At 44.3% G+C, this 22,026-nt stretch overlaps 1 protein-coding gene across 1 annotated transcript; it reads right to left on the reverse strand.

The window, feature by feature from the left end:
* Positions 1 to 205: 205 nt before the first annotated feature.
* Positions 206 to 21,281, reverse strand: LOC144686098 (cytochrome P450 26B1-like). The gene is made up of 6 exons (XM_078551248.1): positions 21,084 to 21,281; positions 15,923 to 16,147; positions 13,063 to 13,338; positions 5,320 to 5,469; positions 4,423 to 4,704; positions 206 to 1,198 (listed from the first exon to the last, which is right to left on the reverse strand). Exons 1-6 carry the CDS (start codon positions 21,279 to 21,281, stop codon positions 824 to 826), a joined length of 1,506 nt encoding a protein of 501 aa, XP_078407374.1. The 3' UTR covers positions 206 to 823.
* Between the last annotated feature and the right edge of the window lie 745 nt (positions 21,282 to 22,026).

A 22,026-nucleotide genomic window follows, 5' to 3' on the forward strand; every position in this document is an offset into this window, starting at 1 on the left:
TAGCATGAAAAATTTCTGATATTCACACGTGTAAGAAAAGGAGACAGGCACAATCACCATAGTACAATGTTCAACTCTGGGATGTGAGTTGAAGCAAGGTTTTAATAATTTTTAATTCTTCTTGACTAACTCCACTGATTGAGACATAGGCAACATTGCTGTTAGTGAGGGCATTAAACAGCTCGTGTAAAAGGATGAAAGAATTGGTTAGGTAGGATGGTGGATCTAATCTAGCCTAATGAGATAAACATCGTTTTTCTCGATTGGTTTCCAGGGTCTGACCTGGAATCAATTTGGAATATCTTAACCTAGTTCTTAGTGTGGGGCTCAGGATCTACAGCATGATACCGTTTGTAATTCGGCACTAAATTAACATTTTCAATTTATGAGACTGGATAATGTCTAAAATCCAAAAATCACTCTGTACAATAAAGTACCCTTCTGAATGTGTTAACACACAGTCTTGAGAAAGTGTACTCTGCATTTAACTTGGGCTGCTTCTGACCTGGAAGTGCTCAATGCTGACACTGGGTCCAAAGTAAAAGCTTTTCTCCCCCACAAAAACAAGTGTTTCATGTCTTTCTCATATAAATTCCATGACGATGAAGTGTGATCCATGGCAGTAATTTTATATGAGCAGCACATCATCAAAAATGTGCTCTGAATCAACCAATTCTACATCTCTGAATCCTACTGGAATTGAAAAATGTTGATAGAAAGTTGAGCCATTAAAATAACAGTGTATTAATTATCATATTATTGGATTATAAATGATCAACCGCAACTTAAGATAAATATTTCTCAGTTTTGATTGTGAGTTTATCTATTCCAAACTAACCTCAGCAACTCTACTCTTGCTGCAAAGCTGAGCTGAAAACTGCACTTTTAGTCCATCAGCTGGGTGAACAACTGGCACCAGCAACATCTTTGGGAAAGTTTTGGTCGCTAGTTCCCAATGACTGATTCTGGCCAACTCAATAGCAAGAATTTTGAGGATGAGTTTGGCGAGCTCTTTGCCAATGCAGCGTCTAACACCTCCTCCAAATGGAAGGTACTGAAAACGTGCGTTCTTTTCCTTCATTTGATCATTGGTAAATCTGTCGGGATCAAATACTTCGGGATGTTGAAATATAGGGGCAGTGTCATGTGTGTCTCGGATGCTGTACATCACACTCCATCCTTTGGGGATCTGAAAGCCCTGTCAGAAATAAAATATTGGCATGATTATATATTTGACCATTTCTTTCTCTCACACATAAACACATCTTTGTCCATTTTGTTCATAGAATCCTTTTTGTAGTAAAATCATGCAATTTAAAATTGACATCACATGATTCTACATTCAATAGTAGAAACCAGAGGTGACTGCAGCCAAAAAACATATGGGCCTAACTGTGGAATAAAAAGGTCAATTTCTCCAGGTGTTGTGTGATGGTATAACGGGCACAGACACACAGAAACACACACACACACATAAACACACTCACACAGAAACATACACACACAAACCCAGACACATACACACGCACAAACAGATGCACACACACATAAAAAAAACAGATGTGCACATACACACAAACACAGACACACAGATGCGTGCACACACATACACACACACACACGGACACACAGACACAAACACACACACACACACACAGACACATACATGCACTCACACACACATCATATACAGGCTAGCTGGATATATGCCGGTTAAAAACAAAACTTTCTTCCTAGGAACATAGAGCCATAGGAACAGCAATAGATTATCCAACACTTTGAGTTGCTCTACCATTCACTTAGATCATGGCTGATCTGTACTTTTACTTAATTTATCTGCAAATTCCTCGATACCCTTTCCTAACAAAAATCAGTCTAGAAAGCACCAATTGTTCTAGCGCCCAGAGCCTTTTGTACAGAAACTTACAGGTAAGTAACTTTTGTGTGAAAAAGAGTTTTCTGATTTCTCTATTAAATAGCCTAACTTTAATTTTAACATTATGTTTCCCTTTTTAAAAATTAATTTATGGGATGTGGGCGTCGCTGGCTATGCCAGCATTTATTGCCCATCTCTAATTGCCTTTGAGAAGTGGGTGGTGAGTTGCATTCTTGAACAACTGCAGCCCAAGTGGTTTAGGTACACCCATGGTGCTGTTAGGGAGGGAGTTCCAGGATTTTGACCCAGCGACAGTGAAGGAACGGTGATACATTTCCAAGTCAGGATGATGAGTGACTTGGAGGGGGACTTCCAGCTATTGGTGTTTCCATCTATCTGCTGCCCTTGTCCTTCTAGATGGAATGTGCTGTCTAAGGAGCCTTGGTGAGTTCCTGTCATGCCTTTTGTAGATGGTACACACTGCTGCCGCTGTGCATCAGTGGTGGGGGGAGTGAATGTTTGTGGATGGGGTGCCAATCAAAGAGGCTGCTTTGTCCTGGATGGTGTCCAGCTTCTTGAGTGTTGTGGGAGCTGCACTCATCCAGGCAAGTGGGGAGTATTCCATCACACTCCTGGCTTGTGCCATGTAGATGGTGGACAGGCTTTGGAGTCAGGAGATGAGTGACTCGCCACAGGATTCTTAGCCTCTGACCTGCTCTTGTAGCCACAGTATTTATATGGCTAGTCCAGTTTAGTTTCTGGTCAATGGTAACTCCCAGGATGTTGATAGTGGGGGATTCAGTGATGGTAATGCCATTGAACAACAAGGGGTGATAGTTAGATTCTCTCTGGTTGGAGATGGTCATTGTCTGGCACTTGTGTGATGCAAATGTTACTTGCCATGTGTCAGCCCAAGCTTGGATATTGTTCAGGTCTTGCTGCATTTGGACATGGACTGCTTCAGTATCTGAGGAGTTGAGAATGTTGTTGAACATTGTACAACCATCAGCGAACATCCCCATTTCTGACCTTATGATGGAAGGAAGGTCATTGATGAAGTAGCTGAAGATGGTTTGGCCGAGGACACTACCCTGGGGAACTCCTGCATTATGTCCTGGAGCTGAGATGACAGACCTCCAACAACCACAACCATCTGCCTTTGTGATAGGTATGACTCCAACCAGCAGAGGGTCTTCCCCTGATTTCCATTGACTCCAGTTTTGCTAGGGCTCCTTGATGCCACACTCGGTCAAATGATGCCTTGATGTGAAGGGCAATCACTCTCACCTCACCACGGGAGTTCAGCTCTTTTGTCCATGTTTGAACCAAGGCTATAATGAGGTCAGGAGCAGACTGGCCCTGGCAGAACCCTCTTGAATGCACTGTTTATCACCCCTTCCATTACTGATGATTGAGAATAGACTGATGGGGCGCTAATTGGCCAGGTTGGATTTGTCCTGTTTTTTGTGTGCAGGACATACCTGGGCAATTTTCCACATTGCCGGGTATATGCCAGTGTTGTTGCTGTACTGGAATAGCTTAGCTAGGGGCATGGCAAGTTCTGGAGCACAAGTCTTCAGTCATATTGCTGGAATATTGACAGGGCCTATAGCCTTTGCAGTATTACCAGTGCCTTCAGCCGTTTCCTGATATGATGTGGAGTGAATCGAATTGGCTGAAAACTGGCAACTCTGATGCTGGGGAGCTTTGGAGGGGGCTCTTGCTCTTGCTTCCCTCATCAGACAATGTAGTTTATTTTTATCTACTCTATCAAAACCTTTTAACATTTTAAACACCTTGATACTTTATACTCAAGGTGAACACAAGCTAAGTTTATATAACTTTTTCTCGTAATTTAACTTTCTCAGCCCCAGTATGATTCTGTACTTTTCCTCTTCACCAGCAAATTCAGAATTTGAATTAGCTACAACTCCCAGTAAGCAATGGAAACTGGGTGCTAAACCAAGGAATAGTGAATTCTGACCAATGCATTCAGCTTACTTTAGTGACTCTCGTGTGAACTGGACATACTTTACAAGATTGTGACACATTGATGAAAAATAATGAAGAAGGATTATGGAGGTACCAAGTGAGTTAATGGGATGGTAGCATTTTGGTCCACTGGTACAGCTCTTCATACAGAATTAATGTCTTTCCTCAGGCTACTGGCGGATGGTGAGTGAACGAAAAGCAAGAAGCTCAAAGGATCAATTAACCTGGCCCTGTTCTCTGGCACTGGCTAGAACATGGGCAGACTGTGGCAGTGTTTCTTTCATACCCTCTCTGCCGAGAAACGAGGGAATTGGTACAGAATTACCATTCCAACTTTTTGAAATGCTCATTAAATAGAGTTGTACTTGAATTCCTGCTTCAATCATCCGTGCCGACCAACAACAACTTGCATTTGTGCAGCGCCTTTAACATAGTAAAATGAACCAAGGCACTTCACAGGAGAGTCTTCAGATGAATATCAGTGCGTTTCCCAAACCGATGTCGTCTGGTAGTTAAATAGGAAATAGAATTAAATTTAAGATAAACTAACTTACGCCCAGCTCGAAGGTCTGGAGCGCCATCCGATATACTCCAGATACAGGCGGCAGCAGCCTCAGCACCTCCTTTATTACACCGTCCAGGTACCGCAGATGGGTGATATCGCTTAGATGCAGCAAGTTCTCCTTTGTGGTGCTTTCAGGCCAGAATCCATTGGTCTGGATTTCCACCCTCAACTTATCAAGGACAGCCGGGTTCTTCGTCAGCTGCAGGATGAGAGAAGTGCAGGCACTGGCAGTGGTGGCATAAGCAGCAAACATCAGCTCCACCATGGCCTCCTGCAATGAAGGGATCAGGTTTTTCAGTACTAAGAGGGCAGCTGACCCCTATGAAATTGTGGCGTATCAATGGGAGCACTTCTGTTTTTTAATAGTTACAGCTGCCATTTATTTTAGCAGGAATGCATCAGAGATTTTGTTTTCGAATGCTCACATCACTGATTTTATGCCAATAGATGTCACTAGACTGCTGCAGTTAAGGCATTTGTCTGAGTGAGACCTGCATCCATCCCGTTCACTTTATTGGAAGCAAACCCGAGCAGAGGGCTGATTCAACACGCCATTCAAATACCCCTCACTTTCACAGATAAATTAAACTGAGTCAAATCTGAACTGTCGTTGGTTTGAGTTTCACTTATTTTTATGAAAATCACATATGGCTGAAAGGGATAGCAGGAGTTGGGTGGGAGTTTGTTTGAAGGTAGAAGGGAAGATACATTTATCCTATGTGTAATCCCTGTGTCAGGCTTAACTCGGGCCTTCTTAACTCTGACACTGGGTGCAAAAGGTTTATTTCCTACTGCTGGAAAGCTGAACTTGATGGGGTGAAAATCTCCTCCACTACCCCTGAAAAAAGCCAGCTCCGCTTTGGTCTGTAAGTTCATTAATTGCTACCTTCAATTCCTGCATGGTCATCATCGTCCCGCGATCTTTGCTGCTCTTTATTAGGATGCCAAGGGCAGTTGAATATTCAGGACTAGACTGAAGCATATCCTGAATGGTCTTTTCAAAGTACTCATGCAGCCTGTCCCGAGCTCGTATACCCTGGAGGAAGAGAACACTTTGTGAATTTTCACATTTTTACTTCCCGTTCTTTCTGTTTTCAAAGAACATAAGAAATAGGAGCAGGAGTAGGCCATTCAACTCTAGAGCATACTTCCCCATTCAATGGTTGATCTTCCACTTCAACATCATTTTCCTGCACTGTCCCCATTGTGACCTAGTGGTATTGTCACTGGACCAGGGACCCAGGGCCAATGCTCTGGGGGCCTGGGTTCAAATCCCACCACAGCAGATGGTGCAATTTGAATTATAAGTCTGATGATGTCTATTAAACCACTGCTGTTTGTTGTAAAAACCCATCTGGTTCACTAATCCCCTTTAGGGAAGGAAATCTGGTGTGGCCTACATGTGACTCCAGATCCACAGCAATGTGGTTGACACTTAAAATGCCCTCTGAATGAGGACAATTAGGAATGGGCAGTAAATGCTGGTCTAGCCAGTGATGCCCACATCCTATGAATGATTTTTAAAAATCCCTTGGTGCTTTTAATATGTAGGAATCTATCAATCTCAGTCTTGAACATACTCAATGCCTGAGGCTCCACAGCCCTCTGGAGCTCTGTTCTCCAGCTGGGTAGTCTGTTATGTTCTTAGTCATTGACTGCCACCAGTCATTGACTGGTACCCAGTATATCAAACAGAGGCTTTGCTTTCTAGAATTATCATTTTAAAAATGTATTCATTCATCCACAGGATGTGGGCATTGCTGGCAGCATTTATTGTCCATCCCTAATTGTCCTTGAGAAGGTGGTGGTGAGCTGCCTTCTTGAACTGCTGCAGTCCATGTCATTATAGCTACACCCACAGTGCTGTTAGGAAGGGAGTTCCGGGATTTTGACCCAGCGACTGTGAAGGAACGAGGATATATTTGCACTTCAAGTTGGTGAGCAACTTGGAGGGGGACTTGCAGGTGGAAGGTGTTCCCATGCAGCGTAAAAATAACGTGATTTTCATTATTAGTTTCAATTCTATGTGGCACCAGAGAATTTTATGGGCAGGATTTTTAGCTCGGTATGCAGGCGCGTGCCTGACATGCCGGAACGTGAAATAGTGTGCGATGACGTTGGGCAAGTATCCCGATGCCATCGCACATTCATGCGATATTTCGGTTGGTGGGTGTGCACGTGAGTAGGCAGTGCACCCGCTGACAATTAAGAGGGCTATTAAGCACATTAATCAATTAATTAATTTGAATTTTTCGCTGCCCATCCAACCTTACGTTTGAAATTTCTCACTTTCTCCATGTCTCCACTCATAATTTTTACACCTTCACTCTGACCCTCTTTGCTAGGCTCGCACGGACAGTCAGCACAGGCCAAACAACTCATCTGACCTCCTTGTCAAAATCCAACACCACTGTGATGAGATGGAGCAGACAGGTTTCGTGAATAAAATGCAAAACTTTATTATGGAGACATCTCGGAGTGCTTACACCTAGACCTGATCTCTCCTCCAAAAGCCGCCACCCCCTGGACTGCCCACGCTAAAAGCTCACTGGTTGAAACCCTTGCAGTACATCACATGACCTGCGATTGACAGGAGAGAGGGACAATACATGCAGTTACATTTCCTCCCCCTTTAGTTTTTTTTACAATTACTCTTTACAAAACACATTTGAACATCCAACAAACATATATATACAATTTCAGGTGATTGTGAATCATTCTTTGAGGTTCTCTTCGTACACGGCTAGAGCGGTGTAGCTCTACCACTGGAGGTTCCTGAACAGGATTGACAGGATCTGGAGCTGCACTGCGAGACACATCCTCGGAACTGGGCAGTTCATGATTTGGCAACTCTTCTGAAACAGCTGGAATGTCTGTTCTAGGTTGATCACACACCTCAGAAGTCGACGGTTCAACGTTAATCACAGGTTGATCAGTTAATTGTTGAATTTCTCCCTGGCATTAATATGATCTACGTGCTTACAGGTGATTATATCTCCCCCCTGCACTTGGAAAGATAATGGACCAGTCTCTAAAACAATGGCTCCCAGAGCCCAACAGGGTCCACCGCCGAAATTTTGCACATATACCGTGTCACCTACACTGTGTTAGCTTTACTGTGTATGTCATGCTTAAATTTCTCATTGCTTTGGTTCTGTGCTACCTTCCCCACCTTGCCACCTCTCGTGCATGCCCACTGACCAAGATATCGTGCAAGTGCGTGACGACATTGGGACACTCGCCTGACGTCATCGTGCGCTATTTCACGCTTGGGCATGCTGAGCTGAAAATCCTACCCCTGGAGTTTGAGTTCAGGCTGGATGTTGAGGGTTGACCGGAATGTCAGGAGCTCGCAGTGTGGCTGTGAATCCAGAGCCTGGGAGGTTAAGAGGTGGCGGAATGAAGGCTGGCTCAGAGTCCAGGGCCTCACATTGCTTCTGCTGAATGTCTCTGAGTCAATGTGCAGCAACAGCAGTAACCCTCCTGACTGTAAAAAAATACAGACCTTACAACTCCCTGTGCAGAGCTTTCTCATAAACAGGCGTTTCACAGTTGTTGAAGCTCAAGGTTCCCTGGATCTAAAACAGCATCAATATCCCCAAACACCCTGCTGCATTCGGCTATTGAACATTAATTCCTTGGCTGTGATGGCCTGAGGATATGAAATGCAGTATAGTGTATGTATTCCCTGCGGGAGTCTTACATGGAATTTACAGCACAGAAACATTTGGCTCACCCCATCTATGTTGGTGTTTACGTTCCACACAAGCCTCCTTCCACCCTTCTTGATTACACTATCAGGGTAACCTTCAGCTTCTTTCTTCCACTTGTGTTGATCAAGTTCCTTGAATGTGTCTATACCAGAATCATAGAATGGTTACAGCACAGAAGGAGGCCATTTGGCACATTGTCTCTGTGTCAGTTCTCTGCAACAGCAACTCAGCTAGGCCCACTCCTCCATCTTTTCCCTGTAGTCCTGTAAAATCTTTTCTCTTCAGATAATTATCCAGTTTCCTTCTAAAAACCCTAATCAAATATGTCTCCATCACATGCTCAGGCAGTGCATTCCAGATTCAAACCATTTGTTGCATTAAGAATTTTTCTCATGTCGCCTCTGGTTCTTTTGTTAATCACCTTCAGGTCCTCGACCTTCTGCCGATGGGAACAGTTTCTCTCCATTTACGCTCGCCAAACACCTCATGATTTTGAACACGTCCAACAAACCTCTTCTCAACCTTCTCTTCTCCAAGGAGAACAGTCCCAGCTTTGCCAATCCATCCACATAATGGAAGCTTCTCATCCTCGGAACCATTCTCGTAAATCTTGCCCGCACCCTTTCAAAAACCTTCATATCCTTCCTGTTGAGGCTGAGCCAGTGTTTTATGAAGGTTCATAACTTACTTGTTTTTGTACCCTGTGCCCCTATTTATAAAGCCCAGGGTTCAGTATAATTTATGAACTGCTTTCTCAACCTGCCCTGCCACCTTCAATGATTTATGCACGTATACACCCAGGCCCCTCTGCTCCTTCTTTTCCTTCAGAACTGTACCCTTTATTTTATGTCACCTTTCCTCATTCTGCTAACAAAAATGTATCACTTAAACATAGAAACATAGGCCAGAATTTTATGTCTTGCGGGTGGGTGCGCACCCAACCCGAATGGACGTTAAATTGTGCGAGATGACGTCGGGCGAGCGTCCCAATGTCATTGTGCACTCGCGCGATATTGCGTTCGGCAGGCGCGTGCAAAAGTCGGAAGAGCGTCCGCCAACAATTAAGCTCATTAACGGCCAAATTGTCAGCGATTTTTCGTGGCCCATCCAACATTCCGGTCAGGCAGATGGGCCAATCGGCTGGGTGGGCTTTACATTTTTGATGAAACCTCATTCAAGGGCGGGATGAAATCTCCGTTAGGATTTAAAATAAAAAGAAATATTTGGGGACAGCATTTTCATGATATATGTTACCAGGTGCTTGATTGTGCTGCATGGATATCTTTTTGCAGCTTTTTTGTGCTTTCTTTTATTATTTGGAGGTCTGCAGCTCCCTGAGGTAGCGGTCTGCCTTCAGGGAGCTCACTGGAAGTGCTCACCCGTGGTGACATCATTGCCCACCCTCTTCCCATCCCCACTGGCAGTGCTGAGCCTTTCTCTGGCCATGTTTCACGTTGGCTGGCTGTTAATTGGTCAGCCAGCATGAAATCGCGATCAGAGGCTGACTGGGGTTGGGGGACGGTTTCCCATCCACTTCTGTGCTCGATCACGCACGCCAGACAAGCGCAAAGTTCAGGCCATAGAAACATATGCTGAGATTTTCCGTGCCCGCTGGCGCCAGGTGTGTATGCTGGTGTGGACGGACAATATGGCGCGATCAGTTTCATGATGGCGTGAAACCAGTTTGTGATCACCCGCTCAGTCTGCCGATGGTGGGCTGTGTTCTCCACCATCGGACGTCGGGAACCTCATTCTAACACATCAGCATATCGTTATAAGGCCAGCCTGCCAGACTCATCATCCCACCTCCCGCTGGATCGTCTGACCACGTCGGCTGGAAAACATGTCGGTGTAGAACACATCTTGACAACTGTGACGTGCAGAATTCAGGACTTACAACCAGGGCATTGCTCATACTGCGGACATTTGAGGAGCAGAAAATGCTGGAGCTAAACAGCAATGGGATCCTGGAGGAACGTGCATGGCATGCTGGGTGGATCCTCATGGGCATGGCTCCACTGCGAAGCAGCTCATGGAAGGTGGGAAGTCACCGTTGATGCTCACAACGGATGGCAGTTGAGGGGATTGGGGAGGAATGTCTAGGATTGGCTGGGACAGGAAGAGGTGTTGTGGAGGATGAGGTTGGTGGGGGGGGAGGGAATGAAGGTTTCAGGAGAGAGTTTGCGAGCGGGGGGAAGGAGTACGGGAGGAGGAGAGGGTAATGGGGGAGAAGGTGGCAACTGGGGAGGTAGGTGTAAGGGAGAGTGGAAGGTGTAACGGGGTGGAAGGTGTAACGGAAGGAGTGCGGAGAGGGGAGGGAGTCCAGGGGATGAAGAAGTGCGGACAGGGGAGGGAGTTGAGGGGGAGGAAGGAGTCAGGGAGGGGGAAGGAGTAAAGTTGGAGGAAGAAGTAAGTGTGCCTGAGGGAGTCAGGAATGGGGAAAGAGTAAGGCTGGAGGAAGAAGTGAGGCTAGAGGAAGGAGTCAGGAGGGGGAAAGGGCTAAGCAGGGAGGAGTCCGGGGGGGTGGGAGGACTAAGATGGGGAAGGGGTTCCGGGGGGGGAAGGGGTGCGAGGGGGGAAGGGGTCTGGAGGTGGTAAGGGGTCTGGAGGCAGGGGATGTGCAGCTGAACATGCAAAGGAGGGGTCTGATAGATGTCTACCTACTGGGGAGTGAACTGAAAGTGGGCATGGTATGAGGGAATGGTGAGAATGACCGAGGGCAGAGTGAGGCGGTAGGGTGGGAGGGTGAGAGTTCGAAGGTGGCATTAGAAGGGACGATGAGGGTCATTGTTGGGGACTCAGAGGTAGACACGGACCCTGGGGGTGGGAAGAAGGAGGAGGTGAACGTGGATGGGGGTGGGATTTTTGGGAAGGAAGTGAGTGTGCACATTTGCCTAGACATCCCCGAAGGAAAAGGGTTGTGGCTGGTAGGTCACAGAGGGGAGGTGGAAGCTAATGCTGAGGGGGATGGTCAACTTTGATGGGGGAAAGGAAATGGGTGATTGGGGGAGGGGAAAAGATAAGGGAGCTTGGGCTGGGGCCCAAGCACTGATCCCTGCAGTACCCCACTAGTCACCGTCTGCCACTCCAAATAGGATCCATTTATTCCTACTCTCTGTTTCCTGTCTGCTAACCAATTCTCAATCCATGCCAATAGATTTCCCCCAAACCCATGTGCTTTAATTGTGCACACTAACCTCTTATGTGGGACTTTGTGAAAAGATTCACACTTCTCTATATTGAATTTCATCTGCCACGTGCCTGGCCATGTCCTCTTGAAGTCTATCACTATCCTCTTCACGGTTCATAATACTCCTAAGACTTGCATCATCTTCAAATTTTGAAATTATGTCCCATACACCCAAGTCTAGGTTATTAATATAAATCAAGAAAAGCAGTGTCCCTTTATATACCATTCCCCAGACAGGAGTAAATAAAGTTTTCTGTAATTCATGTTTTTAATCGACTCGAATTAAATAATTAAACTGTTGTACAATGAAATCACATGATTCAAAATAACACAAAGTTCAAAGTATTTTTCACTTAAAAAGCATAGTTTTACTGATGTTTGGGGGCTCAAATGATTAATACATAGGAAAACAATGCAATAGTAGATTTAGATATGATATGGCCAATGCATTTTCTTAGAGCTCCTCCACCTCAAAATTTGGCACTACACTCCTGGTCGTCACATCCTTCCTTGTATAAGAGTGTCATATTTCTCACTCTACAATCTGTTGGCATCTCCCCTGTATCCATGGAAGGTTGGAAGATTATGGCAAAATCTTCCCTTACCTCCACTCATTTTTTTCAGCAACCTGCGATGCAAATCATCAGGACCCAGTGACTTATCCATTTTAAACATATATTTGTTTTAAGATCATTGTGATAATCTTTTTCTGAGAAACTAATACTTACCTTACTCAAAGAAAATCAACAGTAATATAAATCTTGCTTTATAAAACTTCATTGTTGTGACCTGCACTTATGATGGTTGTATGACGTCACGAGAATGGTGGGGTAGGGGTTCTGGCTTGTTCTCTCGTATGGCCTCAGTTATGGCATTGCACGCCAGAAACTTGCATTTTGGACCAGCCCATGGACTACCTGGAGGTCTTTTGTGACCACCAGTGATCCAGGGGCCACAATTTGAGAGCCATTGCTCCAGAGCTAATTTTTGCGATGTGCGTCTCACCTCCAAAATGAACAGTGGGACCTGGAGACAGTAGAAACCAAGGAAGGAAGTACTTTAAACATTTTTCTTAAAGAAAAAGGCTGTACAATAGATAGAACAAGGTACATTATGTTAAGTGATTTTGAAGTGATGAAAACTTGGGATGTGCAAGATTCCAGAACTGGAATGAGTGCTGTTATTATGGACGGTAGTAGAACTGAAGCTGGAGTTAGAGATTGGGTTTTACATGTTTAATTTTATAATACAAAGTTGATGTTGCAGTGATAAAGTAAGTGCTTGAGCATTTACACAATGTGTTACTGCCACACTTTAAGGAAACTTGAATTTCCCAGTCCGTCAGAGCTTGGAACTCTCTAATTGGCCTCAGAAAATTGGCATTTGCCAATTGATAATTGACATGTACAAGAGGGATTGTGAGTTATCATTCCAACAGGCTACAATAGGAAGTGGGGAACACATAAGGTGACTTCCAGCTCTCAGTCGTACCATCAGAGAAGGTGCCAAACAATTCCCTGCAAGGAGAAAGAGGGGAAGGCTCATTGGATAACTGGAGAACGACATACCCCTGAAGCTCTGCTCAAAATTTTACCCTGGCACAGAGCTATTTTACAGTTGCCATTACAGTGAGAACCCTGTGAAGCTGCATCAGTATTTAAGAGGCCCTTCAGCAACATTGCTCAATTTGTGGGAGAATATGTTGGATGGCAAGAATTAAGCGTACCTTTCTGTAGCCACTGCCTGGGACGTCCAGGGGCAGCGAGAAAATGTTTTTGGTAAGTTGCTCAAAGATAGTGAACAAGTTGATCACCTCCTCCTCGTCTGGCAAGGATCCCAGCAGAACCGCCACAGCTATTCGGAACATGAGCTGCTTAGTCTCTGGGTACACTGTGACAGGGCGTTCCCTGGCACACCAGTCCCTCACTGTCTCTGCCACCACCTGCTTGATTCGTGGCATGTAACTCTCTAAAGCAGAATGGCTGAAAACCTTTGCATAGACCTGTTGAGGAACAGAAATGATGTTGAAGGGACAGGGTTTAGATTGAGGAACTTTCAGCAGACTGGAGTCTAGCAATTACAGTAAAATCCAATACATAAGTTGCTGCATATTCGACAGTCACCAATATTGTATAAATCCTATATGTTGCACCAGTAAATAAAATACAAGGAGATGGGAAGGTGTGCCTTATAGATCAGATTTTAAATAATAAATTTCATAGAATTAGACATTTTCACATTTGTATTTATTTATCCATTGTCTGCATTTTCCCCCCAAATGAATAAAGATTCCTATGAACATCAGCTGCTTGACATGAGATGAAAGAAATGAATCCACAACTTTCATCGTGAATGCACCATTCTCAAACACTGCAAAATATATTTTTATAATGGATTCATGTACACGAACCCTATGGATAACCATAAGATGACTCTCTAATATCTGTTAGTGCAACCCCTAAAAGGCTTATTAACAGCACAAAAAAGCACCTTATTCTCCATGAGGAGATCATTGTAATACAATGTATAGTCTTGCTTCTACAGGCAAACCTCTTTGGCGCCAGCTGCAGAGTTCTATTCCTGCTTTCATCCGTACATGTTATATATTGATTGGAAGGTTTAAAAAGCAGTTATGGATCAAGAAACAGAGTTAACATTTCAGGTTAATCACCTTTAGTCAACCCTCTTTCTCCACAGATGTTGCCTCCAGCATTTGCAGTATTCCACTTTTACATAAAAAGCAACTAGCTTTAGAAAGCTAAACATTTAAAAACTACACAATATAATTAAATGTGACAGAGTTTGGGAAAATCAAAATGGACAATCAGAAAATTAAAGGGTCAAATTCAAGTCAGGGAAAACAAAATATTCTAAATATTTTATAGGCACCTTGGATCAATATACTTTAAATGTTATCCTCTCTCTATTTTCTTCTGACTTTCAGGTATACATATACAAGACAACAGGTTACTGGGAAAATCCTTAAGCCAAGGGGTAGAAGTACAATTACAACACAAAATGTTGAAAATCACAGAACAATTCCCCCTCCTTCTTTTCTTTAGTCAGTCTTTCTGGGGTTTGGTTCAAGAAGTGACAGCAGTTAATTTTCTGGATAAAGTTGACCACCAAGATGTTGATGTTTTGACATTTAGTAAGAGTAACGTTATTGAATGTCTAGGTGAGATGGTTAGAGCCTCTCTCGTTGGAGATGGTCATGGCCTGGCACTTGTGTAGCCAGGGGAATGAGTACCTGCAGTCTACCCAAAGTAGTCGTATCACAATGGAGCCTGAATCTGCCCTCACATTGACCTCCGCATGCATACACCTTTCAGCGGCTGATTGGTGCTAATATTGACTGTAACACTGCCTCTGCTGCCCTAACATAGGCCACAGAAAGAGTTGGGATTTCATGATCTCATTGCTCAGGATCATGCCATATTCTGCATTTACATTTGGAGGAACTGGGATGCCGCGCAAAACATTGTGAATTTAACGGTGGCTGGTAAAACTTTGAAAATGTTTTTGCTCAGATATTGTTGACTGAAGGTGTTATGAGGTGAATATTTGAATGTATGATGGGCAGGTTGATAAAAACTTTATACCTCTTTTGAAGCAACTTAGAGGTTGCCAGTTAAGACAAACTAGGGGACCCATTTGAAAGGGACACCGCTACCTCACTGAAACAAAAACCCAAAACTTTAAAGGAAACTTAACAAATCAAAATAAAATAACATTCCCGGTGCTGATGATGCACTCCAGTCACCCTGTTGCCCACACTGTTAAAGGAAAAGCTCAAGCGCACCAGTAGACATCATGTGTTTCCTCTCCCAGGACACCTGGGCATGGACGTAGCCACGGAAGAGAGGCAGGCAGTTGAGGTGAACAACCCCCTTGACCATCTCCCGCCTGGACCTGCTAATGGTCACTTTGACCAGGCCCAGGAACAATCTGATGAAGAGGTCTCCCAATCTTCCCACTGTCCCCCCTCTCTCCCCCCTCCACGCCCTCCCTCCCCACCCCTCCACGCCCACACTGGGTCACCAAAGCTCAGGAATGTGGGACTGGTGCAACTAGAAATTGAAGAGTAGCCCCTTCAGATAATAGAAGAGGGACATAAAGCCTTTATTTAGAATATTTACATTGAAATTTTACCGACAGTATTTACAACACACTTCTGTGCCCTTTTTTTGACATATAAATACCAATGAATGAGTAACCCTTCCCTTACTTAGAAGTAGTCATAGCTTTCTAGCCTCAAGCAAGGGAACTGCTGAATGCTACAGCTTATGCCCCTACCCCAGGTTAATTACATTTTTGGTTCAGCTGTAATGGACACAATGTTGTGGAATGAGTCTACAACATATCTGCATGATAAACGTCATTTCGCTTGGAAGAAATGCAAACGCTTACGTAGTTACAGTCAAAAGTCAGACTATAAATTATTTGACTCAGAAGCATGAAGTAAATTTGTTTCAATTCGTTTGGCATTTAAACGCAAAATCTTTGCTTGCATATTTCACTTGAAAATCTTTGCCCTTTCTGAGAGAAACAGTTGGAGGTTTGAAGTTTCCTAGTGGAATCAGTACCTTTCTTTTGTGCTGGTGGATGTCCCCAATGGAGTTTGCCAGGCTGGTGGGCCCCAGGATGGCTTGGACACTCTGTGGCCAGTTGGCACCAACCAAATTGTGCTCTTCAAGCAGCAGCCGATGCAAATGTTCCGCACCAGTGACGCGCACCACCGGCCGCCCAACCAAGTGTGTCTTGAACACATTACCATGTTGTTTCCTTCTGGAGGCATGGAAATTAGAGCCCTGTAACGAGTAGGGGAAAATTTTACATACAGTATAATAAAAAGCGTATGCAGTGAAGATTACTTTACTTCTTTCTAACTGTCAAATTTCTACTTTATTTAACAAATGTATTATCCAAAATGGCGCTTTTTCATTTGTTCATGAAATGTGGGCATCGCTCACAAGGATAGCATTTATTACCTATCCCTAATTGCCCTTGAGAACGTGAACTGCCTCCTTGAATCGTCACAGTCCATGTGGTGTAGGTACTACCCACAGTGCAGTGAGGGAGGGAGTTCCAGGATTTTGACCCAGTGACAGTGAATGAACGGCGATATATTTCCTAGTCAGGATAGTGTGTGATGTGGATGGGAACTTGTAGGTGCTGATGTTCCCATGCATCGGCTGCCCTTGTTCATTGAAGTAGCTTTGGAAGGTGCTATTGATGGAAACTTGGGGAGATGCAACAGTGCATCTTGTAGATGGTACACAATGCCACCACTGTGCATCGGGACAGAGGGGGTGAATGTTGAAGGTGGTGGATGGGGTGCTGGTCAAGTGCGCTGCTTTGTCCTGGATGGTGTTGATTTTCTTGATGTTGTTGGAGCTGCATTCATCCAGGCAAGTGGAGAGTATTTCACTGCACTCCTGACTTGTGCCTTGTAAATGGTGGACAGGATTTGGGGAGTCGGGAGTAAAGTTACTCACCATTGAGTTCCCAGCCTCTGACCTGGTTTTATAACCACAGGACGGAATCATCCCAGGATTGCACTAAGTCTGGTAGTGGGCATGAAAAATAAAATTTTACCATTCGGCCACAATGGTGGGTTTTCATGCCGCATTGTCCGCTTCCAGACTCATTAATTATGCAGCCACAGGGAGCAGGCTGTCTCGCTAGCAGGCGGGCCCTGAATTGCCCACCATGCCGTTATCTCATCATTTCCTCACTCGGGATGCCATATCTAAATTGCAGCTCCCCACACAGTTCTCAATGCTTGAATCCCAGGACTGCTCCAGTGAAGACATGGCTCTGAAAGCCAAGGAAATTTCAGTGGCCCATCACTGGAATGCTTTTTGGGGGCCTGCCGTGATGTCCTCCACCCCCACTCTGGCCCAGGAATTCCAGCAGTCTCACCACTCCAGCTTGGGAGGTGGTGGCAGTGGTGGTCAGTGCCAATGCTGCACAGAATATGTTGGCCATCCAATGCAGAAAGAGGTTGAATGATCTCATCTGTGCCGCTACGGTAAGGTAGCCATCTCATCGCTCTAAACTCACACAGTCACAAGGCCATCACACATTCACTGGCATCTCACTCCACTGCCAGCTCACCACACATCAACACTCACACTCTTACACATAACCTCATATCTCCATCTGGCCTCATCTCCTCTGGAGACTGCATCCCCAACCCTCACCATCATGAAGCCACTTGCCCAGCTCAACATCACATCCTGGGATATCCCCCCTTTCCCCAGTACAGCCCTCACCCTGCAGCCTTTTCTCTTGCCTGAGGCCACTTCTCCCCCTTCCCCAAGCAAGTCCTCACCCTGCAGCCTTTTCTCTTGCCTGAGGCCACTTCTCCCACTTCCCCAAGCAAGTCCTCGCCCTGCAGCCATTGAAAAGCCATCCTCACCTTATGGCAGGTCTGGTAGATAGAGGCCTGCCCATGACCCCCCTCTAAAAGTGATGTGATGCTGCCTGTGAAGCCTGGTATTGATGACTGCGAATGCTGACTGAAGCAAGGTAGGCAAACAAACCTCGAAGTCCTGAGTGAAGGACAGCCTTCCAGGTGCACCTCACTTATGTATAGTTGTGAAACATATCAATGTGTGGGTGTCGCTGGCTAGGCCAGCCTTTATTGCCCATCCCCAATTACCCTTGCGAAGGTGGTGGTGAGCTGCCTTCTTGAACTGCTGTAGGTACAACCACAGTGCTGACTTTGCAGTGGTCTCATACAACTGAGTGGCTTGCTAGGTCATTTCAGAAGGCATTTAAGGGTCAGCCACATTACTGCAGATCTGGAGTCACATGTGGGCCAGACCAGATGAGGACGGCAGATTTCCTTTCCCTAAAGGGCATTAGTGAACCAGATGGGTTTTTATGGCAATCGTAATGGTCATAATTAGACTTTTAAATCTAGATTTTTTTTTGAATTAACATTTCACCACATTCGAACCTGGGTCCCCAGAGCATTACCCTGGGTCTCTGGAATACCAGTCCAGTGACAACACCACAATACCACTATGCCACTATGCCACCGCCTCCTCTTGGAGGAGGTTGGCTAGGGGCAAGACTAGTTTTAGACCACAAGTCTTCAGGGCTACAGATGGAATGTTGTTGGGGGCCCATAATCTTTGGTGTATCCAGTGCCTTCAGCCTTTTCTTGATTTCATGTGGAGTGAGTTGAATTGGCTGAAAATTTGCATCTGTGTGCTGGGGACCTCAGCAGGAGGCCGCGATCAATCATCCACTTGCCACTTCTGAATGAAGTTGGTTCCAAATGCTTCAGTCTTGTCTTTTGCACTCTTGTGAAGATGGGGATATTTGTGAAGCCTCCTCCTCTTCCTATTAGTTGCATAATTCATGACTGGATGTGGTAGGATTCCAGAGCTCTGGTCTTATCCATTGGAATTGCTTTTATCTGTCAACTGCACGCTGCTTCAACAGTTTAGCATGCATGTAGTCATTTGTTATAGCTTCATCAGGTTGGCACCTAATTTTATGTATGCCTGGTGCTCTCCTGGCATGCCCTCCTGCAGTCTTCATTGAAGCAATGTTGGTACCATGGCTTAATCGTAATGGTAGGATGATGGATATGGCAGGCCATGAGGCTAGAAATGTGGTCAAATACAATTCTGCTGTGGCTTATGGCCCACAGCACTTCATGGGTGCCAAGTTTGAGCTGCTAGTTCTGTTATGAATCTATCCCACTTAGCACATGATAATGCAAGATGAAATGATGCAGTGTGTCCTCAATGTGAAAATGAGATTTCATCTCCACAAGAACTTTGAGGTGGTCACTCCTAACAACATTGTAATGGACAGATGCATCCATGTCAGTAGATTGGTGAGGATGGGGTCAAATAGATTTGACCACTGACACCCTCTAATTCTAACAGAGAGAAAGGCCAAGGTGGTAAGAAAGAGGGAGAAGGAGAGAGTGAAGGAATAATGACAAAAAGTGTGAAGGAGGGCAATGTAGACTCATAGAACAGGTCCTCCAGAGATGTCCAAACTACCTAGGATGCCTATGCATAATGTGAACCTCCAACAACACGTGACAAAATGTAAATCTTGAACATCCAGATGTTCTCATTACAGAAAAGACACAGCACTGGATTGAAAATCGGGCAGGTTTCATTATCCGTGTATGTTTCTCTCCTACATCATCTTTCTTTATTCACCGTGCCCAGGCAATCCTTTACATTCAGTGCATTAATAACACAATCTGACCTTGTATGTTTTAATCAGGAAAATGCAGCTTTCTTCTTGCTCACCGGGCAATACAGTTCTAGAAGACTGAAGCCTAGATGTGTCTGTCTGGCATTTTGGTGTATGAATCTTTAACATGCTCACATGTTTGCTATTTTAACAGAGGCCTTAATCCATTTATTTTAATTCAGATGTTATGTCCTTTAAAACAATTGTTGGAGAAATGTCACATGAACACATTGTTTTGTTTAAGAAATTCAAATATGTTTTTCATAAAGAATTTATTGAAGCTGAAATGTTGCATAATAAGTTCCAGACAAACTGATTGTGCTATCTTTGAAAATGTTCTGTTTCTTCTCTCATTATGAGTTTTGCATGTCTTCTTTGTTCTGGTGTTGGCATTTGTTATAGAATATTAACTCATTTGCTACCCTTTGTGAAATTAACTAGTATATCTGTAGCTTGATGTTCATCCCTCATTTCTCCCCACCCCGGCCTTTTAATTTTAAGTGAAGTGTTAGCCAGTCTTTTCCAGATTACAACTGACCAAATACATCTTTCTCTCACTTTGATTTTCTTTCTGTGCACACCCCGATACAGCCAGCTTCCTAGCAATTTCCTGATAAATGCAGCTTAGTCCTTTCCAGTAGTGTCTAACCCCGACAAGCACATTGCTCTGCAACCTCTTTCGCAATGTGTTTCTGGGAGTTAATAAAGCACACTCAAGCTGTGCTGCACCCATTGAATGAGTATTGTTGCCCTTGTGCACTTCATTTGTGCAGGAGTTGACATGAGATGAACTTGAGCTGTGCAGCACTGGATTAAAATAAATGGTATGTCAGCTGTGGCTCACTGTTAGCACTCTCATCTCTGAGTCAGAAGGTTGTGGGTTCAAGTCCTGAGCCTAAGACCTTGGCTGACACTCCAGTCCAGCACTGAGGGAGTGCTGTGTTCAGAGGTGCTGTCTTTCAGATGTGAAATTAAACCAAGATGCCTTTTGACAGACATGAAAAAAATCCAATGCACTATTTCAAAGAGGAGTGGGAAAATTCTCCCTGGTGTTCTGCCAATATTTATCCTTCAGCATACATCACTAAAACAAATTATCTGCTTGTTATTTCAATGCTGTTTGTTGTGACCTTGCTGCATATAAATTGGCTGTTGTGTTTCCTACTTTCATAACAGTGACTATACTTCAAAAATACTTCATTGTGCTTTGGGAACTATACAAATGTAAGTCTTTCTATGTGCGTATAATACCTGACACTGAGATATGTAAAAGCTATAAATTCATAGATTGCAGTGAATTGTTTCCTTCCTCACAGGGGACGAGTGAAGGTAGAATACAAGTCACCCAGGCCTTACTGTTAACAGGAACACTGGCACCAATTGGGACATGGACTGAACTATAAAAAAGTCAGAAAATAAAATAAAAGAAACAAACGCTTACCTCAAACAACAAACAGTTTATTTTTCTACTCTATCCTTCAAGTATTACATAGTATAACGAGAAAGCAGGCATACCTGCAGGAACCAGTGGAATGTTTCACCGACAATTGGAAGCCCCATGGATCCTGGAGGGAGAGGGAGCTCCCAGTTCTTGTCTCGCTTTAGATTCCATCGAAGCTCCCAGAGATAGATGCAAGCAGTCATAAGAAGGACGATAGGGGCTAGGAAAGCAAAAACGCTGATCAGCAATGATAACACCACCATCAGGGCCATCCTCAAATGTTTCAACAAAAAAAATTCAGTGAACGTAGCAGATCTGTACTCTACAGAACTAACAAAACTGGACAAATACACCAATTTGTAGGTTTAGGTGTCTTGCGATGCTGCATCACACTGGACACAACTGTAAAGTCTGAAGTGAAACTAACAAATAATCTGAATATATAGAGGCATCAAAGTATACTCAGAGGTTTGGTATTTAACATGAGTGTGCTCAAAGCATCATTTCTTCCCCAACACCCCCCCCACCACCCACCACCACCGCCCCTCTCCCCCCCATCCCCCAACCCCCTCCACTTCTCTCATTCACGTTCTCCAACTCCTCACTCATTCTAGGAACACGAGGGGGGGAAAGGAGTCTGCTCTGATGATGTGATCATCTTGAAAAAATTGAGAGATTGAGAAGTCTGAAGGTAGGTCAATTTCCCGGTGATTATCTGAAGATGGCACTCCACTCTTGCAAATGAGTTATAAAATAAGGCTGCTATGTGGGAGCTACGAAATACTCCTGACGCTTTTGACAGATTAATTCAGATATGAAGCTCAAATGTAGAAGGAAACGTTCGTTGCATAGGGAGAGTTGATAAAAGAATAGTTGGGAGCACGAGGGAAAAAAGGGAAGGATAATAAATAAATCTAAACAACTGACATATAATTGAAGTTGCAGCTGGAGCTGCCAAAACATTTTAACTTATTTTCACATTTATCCAGCGACTGGAAAATATTCAGAAAAGCTTTA

This window comes from Cetorhinus maximus, chromosome 10 (genome assembly GCF_964194155.1).
Source record: "Cetorhinus maximus chromosome 10, sCetMax3.hap1.1, whole genome shotgun sequence".
Classification (NCBI taxonomy): Eukaryota; Metazoa; Chordata; class Chondrichthyes; order Lamniformes; family Cetorhinidae; genus Cetorhinus; species Cetorhinus maximus.

Bases quoted from the DNA above. Each gene is read 5' to 3' on its own strand.
- LOC144686098 (XM_078551248.1), bottom strand. From the start codon at position 21,281: ATGGCCCTGATGGTGGTGTTATCATTGCTGATCAGCGTTTTTGCTTTC. The intron at 16,148-21,083 runs GTATGCCTGCTT...TACTCGTTACAG, and splicing joins CATTCCACTGGTTCCTGCAG to GGCTCTAATTTCCATGCCTC. The intron at 4,705-5,319 runs GTAGCAATTAAT...CCTTCATTGCAG, and splicing joins TGACCATGCAGGAATTGAAG to GAGGCCATGGTGGAGCTGAT.